Raw genomic sequence first — 13765 nt, 5'->3', positions numbered from 1 at the left:
TCTCTCCCAGCCTCGCTGTGCTCTGGGTGTCCTCTCTCTGAGGCTCTCCTAAAGCAGCTCCCTTCCCCATCCAGGACTCACAAGCCTGGAGAAAAATAAAATTATTCGGCCTCCTGCAGTGCGTGGCAGCAGCAGTTTCTCCCTGCAGAGAGGGACCAGGATCAGCAGCAGGTCGGTGCCTTTATTTTCTTTTCCACTTTCCAGGCTTGTGGGTGCTTGAAGCAGAAGGGGACCTCACGCAGCGGATGGACCCGTCGGACCTGCAGTGTCCTCAGGGATCCAGCAGCAGCCCCGGGGATCCCCTGGGCACCAAAGTGCTCCGGGCACAAGGAGCAGAGCCGGTTCCTCTGCTCCCCAGGAGGATGCAATCTCCAGATGCCCAGGTTCGGCACCTGCGCTCTCCCAGCACTCCTGCAGCAGCAGGCGGGTGTGGAAATGTCTCGTTTTCCCAGCTCAGGGCTGCTGCTTTGCTTCTTTTCAATCGCACAGAGCGGGAGCCCAGCCTGCAGCCTCGGCTCTCCCCACCCTGTCCTGTCCCTGCACTCCCTGGCCCTTCAGCTGCTCCAAATTCAGAGGATTTTACCCATTTTGGTGGCTGCAAACCCAGGCTTTCAGCAAGCCCTGCTCCGTGCACAGCTGCCAGCAGCAGCAGCGTTGTAGAAACAAAGCGTGGCTCTCACAGGTGCTCCTGACATCGGGGCACAGGAGGCAAGGCACAGAGAAGGGAAATACCAGTATGGACCAGTGCTTGGTGCTGGGAGCTCTGCAGGGCACGTGCCAGGCTTCACCTGCCCAGCGGGAAGCAGCGGGCGGCCCTCTCTTCCTCAAGGGGGGCAACGCTGGGGCACCGGCCCCGTTAATGGAAGGGGCTGCCGGGGGATTTTGGGACTGCAGGGCTGGGGGGAGGAACGTGAGCATTGCCCCCAGCCCCAGGAGCTTTTACCTCAGGGTAAATGGGATTGAGGTTGGCTCGGAGCAGAGCCCCCCAGCTGGGGGCATGGCAGGGGCCACCACGGGCGGCTCTGGTGGATCTCCACGGCTGGATCTCACCGGGAAGGTTTCCTGCAGCCCGGGAGCCACCAGGCTCTGGTCTGGGTTTCGCAGGGGTGCGAAGCATTCCCCCCTAAGCAGAAAGAGGCAGGGGAACCTGGTGCTGGTATTTCAGAGGATGGGAACAACCTTTAGAGGAGCCTGCACTTTAAATCCCCCCATAACGACGCCCTTGTCCTGCTGCCACAAAAAAAAAAAGTCCCTTTCTGGCCCCTGTTCAGCTTTGCAGAGAGGCCGAGCAGGAGCACAAGGAGCCCATTTAGGACTCGGCCATCTCCGGTTGCGCTCCCCGGGGACCTGCTGCAGGAGGGCAGGCTTTAACCCCGCAGCCAGCAGCGCTCAGGGGCTGATGTGGCGATGGAGCAGCGCTCGGTGACCCCGTGCCGTGGAGGCTCCGCTCCCCGCACAGGATCAGCAGCAGCAGAGCCAGCGGGTAAAGTTCATTTTTGTTCCACTTTCTTGTAGTTCTCCTGCAGAGGAGACACCTCCCTGCTCGAGCGGCCGGAGGTGCTCGGAGGCAGCAGGTTGGGGATGCTCGGAGAGGTGGGAATTTGCCTCGCTGGGTGGCCGAGCCCTAAAATGCAAAACGAGCAGGACAAGGGGGGGAAAAAATACACCTGCCCGTGTCGCTGCGTGTTGTTACAGCACGGGTCGGTGGCTCTGATTAAGGCGAGACGCTATCAGGCTCGGGGAAGGGCAGCGCTGGCGTGTGCCCGGAGGAGGAGCGGGGTGGGTGAGTCAGTGGAAAATCCCCTGCACGTGGCTGGCGAGGGGGGGACGGGGAAATGGGGACGGGGAGAGGGGGTTTCCGCGGCTCTCCCGGACCACGCAGCGGGGCTGGTGCATGTGTGGTGGTGAATTGGGGCAGCTTGTGCGTTTGTGAGGACTTCGTGGCTCAGGGATGGGGAAAGCCACGGTGGGTGGGCACGCAGAGCTGCTCTGCCACCCATGGGGGGGAAAAAAACACCCTGAGGGGTGTCCCAAATGGAAACGGGGTGCTTGGCGGTGTGTTGGGGGCGAGATGGGTCTCGGTCATGCAAGTCCCAGGTGCCACGAGGATGGCAGAGGAGTTGGGGCAGAGGAGGAGGGTGGATGAGCCCCAGCTGTCCAAATGCCAGGCTGAGACCTTTGGATCCCGGGGGGCTCTGGTGTGGGGGCCCCAAAGTGTCCCCAAAGTGTTCCCAAAGCAGGGGGAAGGGGCACAGGGACAGCGGGTTTGGGGGTGACCCAGTGGGGGCCGTGGGCACCTCGTCACCCCATGCAGATTGGGGTGGCCGTCCTAAGGGAAGGGAAGGGGAAAGGCTGGCTCTTTGAGGGGGTCTGAGGGGGGGTGAGGGGATGGGGCAAAGCCAACTGTGCCAGAGATTTTGGGGCTGCGTCCTGCAGGGCAAAATGTGGTGGTGGAACCGCGTCTCGTGAGCCCTTTGCTGGAGGACGTCAGTCCTGGGACCTGAGCACTGGCCAGTGGGGTTTCCGTTGTTTGTATCACCACAATTCCTCCAAAAAAAAAATTGTCTCGGGCTTTTAAAAAGCTCCAGCAGCCCTGTGGCCATCTCCCAAGTGCGGGTTGTGCCGAATCCTTGGGTGGGAAGGGGAAGGTCGTGTCCGGACCCCCACGGGCGCCGACACTGGGTGTTCCTCGGGGGCTGGCAGCTTTCCTGGTGTGCTTTTGTCCTCCTGGCCTGGCTCGGCGTGTTTCTGTGTGTCACGTACAGTCACAGTGCGTGCCTGCCCCTATTGACTTAAACCCCAGCCGTCCCAGGCCCCGCGTTACACCCAGCGTCGCGGGCAGAGCCGCAGGTCGGGCGTGAGGGCGATGGGCACCGAGCGGTGCCCAAATTTCGGAGCCAATTCTGAGCGATTTTCTGGCAAGACGGGGAATGCCTGGGGGGCTGGAGGTGTGAAGGGGGGGATGCTGAAGTTTGGGTGTCCTGGCAGAAAGGGAACCCCCCCCCCGTGGAGGCGAGGAGTGAGTGGGTGTGGGGCCGGCGAGCCCAGCCCTTGGCCGCCACAACCACTGGGAAGTGGCTGCGATGCCTTTGATTTGAACTGCGCGTAATTACACGGGGGTGGAAAGCTGGAGGAAGGGAAGTGCCCGGGGAGGGAGGGCTGGGCGGCCAGCCGTGCCTCCTCCGGGACAGCCGACGGCAGGGGATGCTCGGAGGAGCTCGGCTCCACGGCACGGGGCTCTCCCAGCCGAGGAGGAGCTCAGCTCCGTGGGGAGCTCGGGGAGGCGAGGGCTGGATGGGGCCCTGCCCTGCGCCGGCTGGAAACCTCCTCCAGCAGCCCAGGTAGGTTCCTGCCTCCCCAACAGCACCCCAAGCGCTTCTTGAGCTCATTTTTAGGAGGAATCGATCGACTTTTGGGGCTCAGCCAAAGTGGTTGAAAACCCTGGGTGAATTTTGCGGCCGGTGCGCAGCAGAGCAACCCCTGGCAAACTTTCACCCGTCCCAAAACCCCGTCCCCTGCTCGCCAAGCACCGGTGCTTTGTGCTGTGCTGTGTCTTTCTCTCGGCCCCCAAAATCGCCATGTCCGTCCTTCCCAGTCATCTCCTGTGGGCTCCCCGCGAGCCTCTTTTGTTTCTTTTGCTCGCTTCCTTCTTCCTGCGGCCCCTTCCTCGCTGCTGCCTCAGCAGCCGCCGGTTCCCGTCCCGCAGCCCCCAGCTCCCCGGTGGTGCCCCCGCTTCGTGCTGCTGTCCCAGGAGGGGTCTGGGCACCCCCTTCCCAGCTTGTCCCTTCTCCAAGGCAGGCGCTGCCACCCTTCCTCCTCCCGGCTCTGCCTGCAAAATCAGTTTTGGCTGCTTCCCCGAGCAGCGCTGGGTTTGGCAGCGCTCCCGGAGCGAGCCCGGGGAGGGCAGCTCCCAGCACAGCGTGCGGCTCCGGAGCTGCCCCTCGGCAGGGATGCGAGGTGTGGGGAGAGAAATAACGCAAGAAAAGGTGATTCTGGGGTGGGAGCGGGGTGCAGTGGGGGCTGGCTGTTCCCATAAATCACAGCAGGGATTATTTGTGGGCTCACCCCTCGGAGAAGGCTGCTTTCAAAGTTTCATGGTGCTGTCGGGGCCCAGGGAGATGAGGGATTTTGGTGACGTTATAGGGGCACCAGCGATGCCGAGGGATGGTGCAGAAACCCTGGCAGGGACTCGCAGCCCCGATGTGCTGCCAGCACAGCAGGGAACAGCAGAGGTGGCTCCTGCTGGCCACGGCGGTGGCGTTGGAGGAGGTGGAGTTGGTTTGGGCAGGGTAGGATATCACAAGGGCAGGTGGGTCGTGCCTGAAAGCTCTGCCAGGCTCAAGAGGGGAGGTTATTGAGATGGGGTAGGTCAGCAGATCCACAGGAAGGCTTTTAATTCCTTTCTCAGTGGCAAGAAATGTCAGGACGGGGAAATTAAAAAAAAAAAAAAAAAAAAAGTGCAAAATACGATCAGAAATAAACCAGGGAAAAGAGCAAGTGGAAGCACGGGAAGCTTCCCAGGCTGGTCCCAAGCCTTTCTGCAGCAAGCACAGGTGGATTTAACCGAGCCAGGGAGCCCAGCACCAAAACCCCAAGGATTTACTGCCAAAGGCCAAGCCTTGAAATAATTATCCCAGCCTCCACGTATGGGAAGTGTCTGGAACTTGACTTGCTCTGCAAGCAGCCTGATGGTAATTTGGAGTCGGATTGTGGCTGCTTTTCCTCCAGCAGCGTTCAGCTCCTCGCCCACTTTGCTCTGGTCTGCGGTGGTGCTGGGGCTCGGAGCTCTCCTCGGGGGGAGCGCAGTGTGCCGGGTGGGTGCAGAAGGGTGCAGTAAGGAAAGGAGTGGATGTGAAACGACTCCTGAAGTGCCTGGAAGAAATGCAAAGAGCAATGAGCCAGCGCACAACGCAGGGAGCACCAGCAGCGAAATGGGGACGTGCCCGAGTAGCCTGCACGCCGCTGTCCCTCCGTGTTCTGACGTTTCCTGGGCGAGATGCTATCAAACCGGCTGGAGCTTTGCCAAAACCAACAGGAGGTGGCCAAATCAGCGGCTCCTCCCTGCTCAGCTGGGTGACCTCGGCTTATTTCTCTCCCTGCTTACCCAGCTGGGACAGGGGATCTGGCCAGAAATATTCCCGATGGTGGGCCAGGGATAATTTGGGTGGTGATGATTAAGGCCAAAACCGCCCCGCTGTGCGAGGAGGTGTTCTTCTGGGGGTGTTGGTGTTGCGCAGCACAGGCTGGGCATGGCAGGTGGGTGGTTTTGTGACTTCTCGAGGAGTTTGGTGTTGTTTGGGGCTTGAATCCTCCCGGACGCAGGGCTGTGCACGAGGGTGCTGCTGCTGCAGGTGGGTTTTGTGGAAGCCAAGCTTGTGGGTCTCAAATTAGTGACCGAGCTCGTGGATCTCAAATTAATAGGAGCAGTCGTTAATGAGAAGGTGTCTGTGTGCAGACACACAGATGAAGGGAGGCTGCAGGCTGGAGGAGCCGCCAGCCTGCCTGTTCCCTGGGGCTATGGGCAAAGCAAGGAGGAGCTCAAGGAGCTACCCCCAGCTCCCAGAGTCTCAGGGCTCACCGACACAAGGCTGGGGCAAAGTCCTTGGGATTTCCAGCTCTGCCTTGGCTGTTGGAAGGACCTGGGTGGCATCGCTTGGAAAGAAAGCCGGCAGAGGAGGGTGCGGACCCACCAGCCCCAGGACCAGCATGGGAAAAGGGAGATCTGCACTGAGCAGGTGGAAGCTGACCTACAGTGGGCTCAGTGCCCTAAGGGGTTCTCCATAATGGATTTATTTCTCCAAATCTGACTTGAGCCTCAGTGTTTCAGCGTTGTAATCGAGACGTGGAGACATCGGGGTGCTGGGGCTCTGCCAGCAGGGTGGGAGCTCCTCTTTGGCAGAGGCTGAAGGTGACGCCGTGTCCCCGGCACCTCTGCCATGCCTGGTGATGGAGCAGCCCCACAGGTTTCATGCCAGGCTCTAAATAACCTCATTTTCATCCAAGGTGAAAATCATCTTGTGTGTCACGAGCTGGGCTGTCCCCCAAAGGAGCTGTGCTCTGCCTCCTGCGCCGACCTCACCCGGGAGGTGTGGAGCAGAAGAGCCCCGGAGCTCAGGCTGCTCGAGCTCGCTACGTGACAGCGCGGGGGGTTTGACCTGTTCCCCGAGCTGCCAGCTCATCGCTCGTGATCTGACGACAGAGGTGTTGCTCCTGGAGCCTGGTTTAGGAGAGCATTGTCACGGGAGGCGAGGAACGCAAAGGTCTCGCCGGGCTGGGAGGAGCGTGGGTGTCCCTGCCTCCCCGCTGGGTTGGTGTTTCACCGGGAGCGCTGGGGCACAGACGTGGCACGGAGAAGGATCAGGTGCCTGCTGGCTCGATCTTTGCTGTAAAGAAGCGCCGATGAGTTTGGTTTTTCTTTTTGCTGAAGGTTTGTTAAGGGAAGTCAGAGCAGGGAGGCCGGGTGGCAGCTGCATCGTGCCTGTTTAATGATTCGGAGATCCTGGTGTAAATCATTGACAGCGGCGAGCACAAAGAGCGCAGGTGTGCGCGGGATGGGGACAAAGGTAGCTGGGGCGGCAGGGAAGCCCCTGTGCCAGCAGGGTGGTGGCAGGGGGACACAGGCAGGGGACAGCTGGAAGTCTCCCCTGGAGGGGCACGGTGGGTGGCACGGGGTGTTTCACCTCGGTGCCAGCAGGCTGGGCGAGCGAGGAGGGAGAGGAGCTGCATGGAGAGCCCTAAGGACGGTGAGTAAGGACGGGTTACACACGGCTTGGCACAGGGCTGGAGTGGAGGCAGCAGGCAAGGCAGGGGTAGTGTCCTGCTCTGCCTCGTCTTCCTCTGGATGTCCTTGGAGAGATGGTGCTGGCCACAGACAGGCTTGTGGTCGGTTTGCTGCTTCCCTGGAGCCTCCAGGTGCTGTACCTGTCTCCGTGCTCTCTGCTTCCCTTCCCATTGAGGCCTCCTCTGCTCTTCCAGAGGCTGCAGCAGCCTTCTCCTGCCATCAGCATCACCGGGGTTATGGCCACGCGAGCGATGGCAGTGCTCCCTGCTAAGCCGAAAGGAGGGATAATTCGATGGAGAGAGCAGCTTAGGCACAAAGCCTTGCGGTTTAATCTGATTTGCCCTCTCTGCAGGCGAGGGATCTGCGCACAACTTCTCAGCTCCGTGATGATGGAGAAGCTTGGAGAGGGGTGAGGTGCTAGAGGGAGGCCAGCTGTGCTGGGCGCGTGCGCGAAGAGTCAGAGGCGGAAAAAGTGGCTGCTTCTGAAACCTTTTACCCCTCCAAAGACAGACGATGTCTGTCTGCAAAATGCCTCGCCAGCTAGCATGGAGCTGGGAGCTTTTTTGTATAAATGTGTGTGTGTGTATCTAATGCTATATTAAGAACCAAAGCATCCAGCTAAGAAGGGAAGACCAAAATCAGAAGCAGGGTGCTGATAAAGGTCAGGCCAGAGGGGATGGTAGAGGCAGTGCAGCTGAAGCAGTGTTTGCGTGACTTTTCCTGAAGAAAATGCTCCGGTCTGTTGGCGTGGCTTTGGAAGCAGCGAGCAGTAAGGAAATGGCAGCTCCGTGGTGCTGGCAACGATCGGGATCCTCTGCCCTTCCTCGCTGCCATGGGGTGGGAGAGCAGTCCCGGGACTGCCAGTCCTGCCCAGAGCTGCGTCTGGGTGGCGTGCTGGAAAAAACTCCTGGAAGAGGCTTTGCTGGGCTGATGGCAGCCGTCCCACTTTTGCCTCCAGTGACGGAGGGAGCTGAGAAATGTGCTGAATGAGTCCCCGGCAGCGCTGGGGAGGAAGGGTTGGAGGATCAGAGGAAGGAGCTTTCCGACCCGACGAGCCTTGGAGGGCTGCAGCAAACCCTGGGGACGTGGAGGATGAAGGAGGAGCCTCGTGGATGAAGGGGGTGAGCAGCACCCCACAGCGCCTCGGGGCACTGGCATGGCTGGAAACGGGGCCGGATGCAGCGGAGGGTGCGTGAAGGTTTAGGAAGTCTGATGCAATTTGGCTGTTGCAAGATTTTTCCAAGCCCGTGGAGGTCAGTGGGTTCGCAGCGTGCCCGCAGCGTGGGTGCTGCCCGTGGTGGCACGGAGAGGTGCGGGGCTGCCATCCCGGCACAGGCAGCATGCTGGCAGCAGGCCCACCAGGAGGGTGAAATTGGGCTTGTGGGTGGCTTGGGGACACCCGAGGGACCCTGTGACAGCAGGTGCTGGCCCCTCTCTGCCAGAACCAGCGAAGTTTGTCCATCCTCAGCTCCTGAAGGTGAAAGCTTCATCCCACGAGGCTCTGGATACCCGCTGCGGGGTTAAAGCTGTGGGGTTTAGAGGTCACTTTTGTGCTGTCAGTTCATAACCACGGGGAAATGTTTGCGGGCTTGTCTTCAGACAAGCTGGATTTCCAGCTAGGGCTGTCGGGAAGGACCGGGACGTGGGAAGGAAGGGAGCTTGGGGTGGGCAAAGCCATCATGTGAGCCAACTGCTCCTTCATGGGGAGCTGAAGGTCGGGCCCACCATGGCGTGCTGGGTTCCCCTGGGAGAGCCCCTCGGCCGAAAAAAGCCCCGAGGAAGGGCAGGCAGAGCGGGGTGCCCGCAGGAAGGCAGGCGCCAAGCCACAGCTCTGAGACTGCTCCTGGGAACGGCTGTGGCTGGTGGGGAGAAAAAAAAAAAAAAAAAAGGCAGCTCTGTTAGCATCGACTTCCTTGTTTTAATTGCTCTCATGACTCAGGATTTTGTGGAGGATGTTTGCAGCGCTACTTTTTTAGGACGGGAATGATGCTCGGGGGGAGGTTGGGGGCACACGGGGCACGGATGCCGACAGCCCCGGTGTGGGGCTGCAGTCAGCTGTGGGATCTCTTTAGGAGCCTCCAAAGTATTCGAGATAAGTGGGGCGAGGTGGGAAAGTTTGCTCGGTGCCCTCCGTGTTTCCGTGTCTGCCTTTTCCTGCAAGTGGCTGGAGCCGGGCTGTTTTCTGGGAACGCTGCTCGACTCTGCCCCGTGACCCAGCGACCGAGGCGTGCTCTCGGGCTGAACAAGCCGGGACCATTGACCCGGAGTGCTGAGACGAGGAGCGAGGCCGTGCTTGGGAAAAGCGAGCAGCAGCATCCTGCCCGATGGCCCTAGCACAAGAAAGCTTTGCAAAGACGAGGCTGGGGAGGAAAGGAAAACCAGCAGGCGTGTTTGCGCCGCTGCACGAGGTTTTTGGCACAAATGGGATGTTGTTCCACACCAGCTGTGAGATCGGTGTGGAAATGGGGAGGCTTTGCTGCACGCATGCAGTTTCCAGTAACAGGTTTGTGCTCCTTGCTGCCATCCCTGCGTGCTGAGGTCCAGCAGGCAGGCTGCCAGGAGATGCAGTCGTGCGTGTTTATTTTCGGAAAGCAGGCGCATCCAGCGTTTGCAGCTGAGAAAATGCAGCAATTCAATCCAGGCCGGGTAGCAGGAGTTTGGTGGGCTGGGTCACAGCTGCAGCCTGGTGATACACCCAGGGGACTCTTCCAGGGCGGGTTAAAGCTGTCCAGAAGGGAGCAGTGGATTTGCTGTGGGCTTTTCTGAGGCTGTGCTTTCGGCTCAGCCCGTGCAGGCAGCAGCCAGGAAAAGCTGCACCGTCGGCTTGGCTGGGAGAGCTCTGCTTTTGCTTTCTCTTCCTTGTGCAGGGAGGGTTCGGAGGGCAGGCAGCCAGCTCCACAATCAGCTGCTCTCGATCTTTCACAAGGGAAAAAAAAGGAGAAGTAATAGAGCCTGGGATTTTTTTTATTTTTTTCCAAGTGGTTTCAGGCGGCAGTAGGTTGGGTAGGGCTCTGTCCATGCGGCGAGGAGCAACGCTCTGAGCCATGATGGGTATTTTTGGTGGAGCAGCTGCCGTGAAGAGGTCAGTTGTTGTCCTCAAAAAGATGTTTAATCCAAGTTCCTAGCAAATGTTAACAATTCCTCTCTTTCCTCAGGTGGGTGTGTAATCTGGCTAAGAAGGTAGCAAAGGGTCAGGCTGCGGCTGAAGGTACCTGCTGGGTAGGCTCCCCTGTTCTGCAGGAAGTTAGAGATTTAGGAACATGTTGCATCTTGCGGCTTCCTTCATGCTGCTGGGGTTTGGTAGGGCTGGAGAGGAACCCTTGGGGTGGGAACGTGATGCAGGCGGTGAGGCCGCTCAGCGGAGGACTCGCACCTGGGCGAAACATCACAGGGCCGGTGGCAGCGGAGGTGGGAAGAAAGCTGGGTGGGAAGAAGCAGAGCCAGTGGTGCTAGCTGATTTTTAGGACGGTGAATTCGAGCTGTGGCGTGGAGGGAAGCAGCCCACGTTTGGGGTGGATGCTGCTCTGCAGATCCCCTTGGAACGGGCAGCAAGGCCCCCGCTGCCAACGGCTGCGCCATGTGCTCTCAGCAAGGCGCGGTGTAATTAGATTTCCAGCATCAGCAGTCCAAAAACGACGTTATCTTGCCTGCTAGCTGCGTCGTGTCCCGTGGCAAGCTGAGTAACCGCAGCTTTCCTTCTCTCCCCAGGTCTCACTGCCCGCTCCGGGAGGGCACCGCACGCATGGTAGCCGGCCTGGCCACCCGCTGCCACCACGGGTGCTGTGAGGTGGCCGCCGCGGGCAGCGGGGCGCGATGGCCCAGTCCCGTGCCAATGGGTCTCACTACGCACTGACGGCGATAGGGCTGGGGATGCTCGTCCTGGGCATCATTATGGCCGTATGGAACCTCGTCCCCGGCTTCGGCCCCGTCGAAAAGCCCGCTGGCCACTCTGGTAACAGCAGCAAGCCCGACCGTGGCAGCGGGGGCATTTTGAAGAGCAAGACGTTTTCCGTGGCGTACGTGCTGGTCGGGGCGGGGTTGCTGCTGCTGCTGCTCTCCATCTGCTTGAACATCCGCGACAAGAAGAGGCAGAGCGAAGAAATAACCAGGGTGCAGCACCAGGCATCGGCAGAGCCCTCGCAGCAAGAGGACAGGTGAGCTTTGTGGGGGGGAAAGGGAGTGGGGTGGAGGGTAGAAATGACCCCACGGGCTTTATTTCCCTCTTGCAGGAGGTTGTGAGCAAACAAACAGCAGTGTGTGCTCAGATAAAGGTGGGCATGGCTCATGGTTTAGGGTACAAGCTTTTTTTTTTTTTTTTTTTTATATAGCTCAGGACAAAATGAACCCAGCTGTATTTACGGTGTTGTGGGTAAAGGAAGGCAGTGTTTGTGTGTGAGCTCACGCTTTGTTGGTCTGCACGCTGCATGGCACGGGGCATCACAAGGAGAGGCTGTTAATGGTTAACACGGGTGGCTGCTGCGAGGTGGGCGAGGAGCTACAGAGGGGTGGGGAAGAGGAGCAGGAAGGCTGGGGCTCACTGTCTTGGTCAGCGTGGCTGGTGGTGCCACGTAGCTGGTGAGCTGCAGAGGTGCAGTCAGCAGCTGAGGACCCAGCGTGGATCTGCTGGAGGTGTGCAGGGCTCTCCGGTCTGCCTGGGGAGCCCCGCTGCACCTTGCAGACCGTGTCCTGTCCCCACGATGCTGGCTTGAGTCTGTCCAGAGAAAGGCAGCGGGTGGTGAAGAGGAAAAGAGAGAGGAGGCAGCAGGAGAAAGCACCTCCTGTGGCTGCTGCCTGAGGAATGATGCAGGTGAGGGCTGCTATGGCTTCAGAGGGAGGTAGTTTGTGTGCTCAGAGACCCTAAGAAAAATCTGGTGCCCCACCAGATGTTAAAAGCACCTGCCTGTTGCAGAAGCAGCGCAGAGTGTAGCTGTGCAGGCTGCATGCAGGTACCCGGGGCACAGACAGGCACACGTGTCTTTGTGTGGAGCTCTCAGCAGAGAAACTGAAGTGATGCGCCCGACCAGACACATCCCGGTGCCGTGGCAGGGTGGTGAGGTCCCTTCTGTGCTCTGAGGAACTTGTGGAGAGGTGAGGAGAGAAGCTGGTGTTCTGCTTGGGGAAGGAATCACTGCTGAGAGAGATAAGATGATTATCAATTTGTTTGCCAGCAAAATCTCAAGTAAAGACGTGTGAAATAGAAACAAGTCTGAACATAGGCGCGGTTGCATCCTGTTCAAAATGTCATGAGCTGGTGTATATAAGGCGGAAGGGCAGATATTCTGCCCTTTATTTTTGGAAGGGTAAATATTCTGTCCTTTATTTTTCGTTGTCTTTCGTCTCCTCTCTCTGCCCCACACCCCCCGTGAAGCTGAAAGGACGTGCAGCTGATGCTCTCTTCTTCTCTCCTTCAGCCAAGAAGAGGATGAAGACACGTCCTCCCGGTACTACGTCCCCAGCTACGAGGAGGTGATGAACGCAGGCTACTCCGAGCCCCATAACCCGGACAGGAGCCACAGGCTCAGCGTCTCACTGCCCTCCTACGAGTCACTGACGGGGCTTGACGAGGGCACACAGCCCCAGGGAGCAGCCGGCACAGAGCCTGGCGTGGAGCCTGGCACAGAGCGGCCTCCTGGTCGGCACAACTCACGCCTGAGCAAGCGCCTGAATCCCCTGAAGGTGCGGAGGATCAAGTCGGAGAAGCTGCACCTCAAGGACATCCGTCTCAACCTCGCCGACGGGAGCAGCACCCACCCCATCACGATCGAGCCACTGACACCCCCGCCAAAGTATGAGGAGATCCAGGAGAAAGCACTGGAGAGCCAACAGATGACTTAGAGAGGGGAAATTGGTGATTCTGCGGGTTGAAAACACTTGGAGAGGCTTGGGCAGAGGGTGTGGGAGCATTTGGCACTCCCGGGATGCTGAAATATTGAGGGAGCAGTCAATGGAGACTGCGGCATTGCACAGACAGGACCGTCTCTTCCCAGGATGGTGTGTCAGATACCATGGGGAAATGGCAATGTGCCTGCTGCTGTGAAGGACACAAAGGTCGGAAGGACTGGATATGTGTTTTGTGTTGTTTTAAATTAAGGACAACCTAATGTATCTTCTCTCCTCTGTGCCTTGCCCCAACAAAAGGTTTTGAAGCCACCCAACTGCTATTTAGCAACAATTTTCCAAGAGAAAAAAGGAAATGTTCTTTTTTTCTTTTTCTTTTTTTTTTTTTTCCAAGTCTTTTCTTTCAGAGTAAGGCAAGCAAAAGTGTCAGATCAGTGCCGTAGCTGTTCTCTGCTCCAGTCACTGGTGGGGTTGGGATAGTGGCATGGGGCCAGCCCAAGCCCATGCAGAGTTGTGTGCTTGCTGGTGTGAAGCAGAATGAAACGAGCCCTTAAACTTGTCAGACTCGTAGGTAAGGCTTTACCCATAGGAAGTTTCTTACTGGCATCAGCGCTCGTGCTCCTGTGGGAGAGGACTGTATTTCTTGCCTCGGTGGTTTTCTCTTTGTGTGTTGTGTTGGGAATTGAAGGGACAGTTGGTGAATGCAGGGGGCTGGGAGCTGTACCTCTGCCAAGAGGTGTTCAAGATGTGCTGGGTGCGAAACGACTGTAGAGTGTGCTGTGCAAGCAGACCTTTTCTAAATAAATATTTTGTACATGGTGTGTGTGTGTGCGTTTGTGCACAGATGGCTGTTCCCACAGAATGCAAGCCAGAGCTGTATGAAATCAGGCAACTGTTTTAGGGTGGATGCTGCTCCTCTGCCATCCTGGCATTACCTCCTCTACCTCCTGGGCTTGCAGCAATGCTATGGCCTACAAAGTCATGAGCATCCTGCACTCTCAGCCACATATTGCTTCACCTCGTTTGAATGTGAAGGGATGTATGGAGAGCTAAATCTCTCCCAAATTAGTAGCAGTTGTCCATGTTGTGTTTTTGTCGATAGGATGCTGATATTGGTGTAGGTACAACCTGCCTGATGGAGGTTGA

The 13765-nt window shown here is 58.4% G+C and overlaps 1 protein-coding gene across 6 annotated transcripts; it reads left to right on the top strand.

Annotated features, from left to right (window-relative positions):
• Positions 1–1087: 1087 nt before the first annotated feature.
• On the top strand, positions 1088–13438 carry TMEM51 (transmembrane protein 51). Of its 6 annotated transcripts, none has more exons than XM_068658267.1 (3): positions 1088–1483; positions 10490–10935; positions 12193–13438. In XM_068658267.1, the coding sequence occupies exons 2-3, from the start codon at positions 10595–10597 to the stop codon at positions 12614–12616; spliced, it is 765 nt and encodes a 254-aa protein (XP_068514368.1). In that variant the 5' UTR covers positions 1088–1483; positions 10490–10594; the 3' UTR covers positions 12617–13438. The 6 variants fall into 6 exon arrangements, with proteins under 6 accessions (XP_068514368.1, XP_068514370.1, XP_068514366.1 ...); XM_068658269.1 differs by lacking the exon at positions 1088–1483 and adding an exon at positions 1515–1593; XM_068658265.1 differs by lacking the exon at positions 1088–1483 and adding an exon at positions 3125–3341.
• Positions 13439–13765: the final 327 nt, after the last annotated feature.

Source organism: Anas acuta, chromosome 22 (genome assembly GCF_963932015.1).
Source record: "Anas acuta chromosome 22, bAnaAcu1.1, whole genome shotgun sequence".
In the NCBI taxonomy this organism is placed as follows: Eukaryota; Metazoa; Chordata; class Aves; order Anseriformes; family Anatidae; genus Anas; species Anas acuta.
This window is presented reverse-complemented; position numbering and strand designations above follow the sequence as displayed.

Bases quoted from the DNA above. Each gene is read 5' to 3' on its own strand.
- TMEM51 (XM_068658267.1), top strand. From the start codon at position 10,595: ATGGCCCAGTCCCGTGCCAATGGGTCTCACTACGCACTGACGGCGATA. The intron at 10,936-12,192 runs GTGAGCTTTGTG...TCTCTCCTTCAG, and splicing joins CCCTCGCAGCAAGAGGACAG to CCAAGAAGAGGATGAAGACA.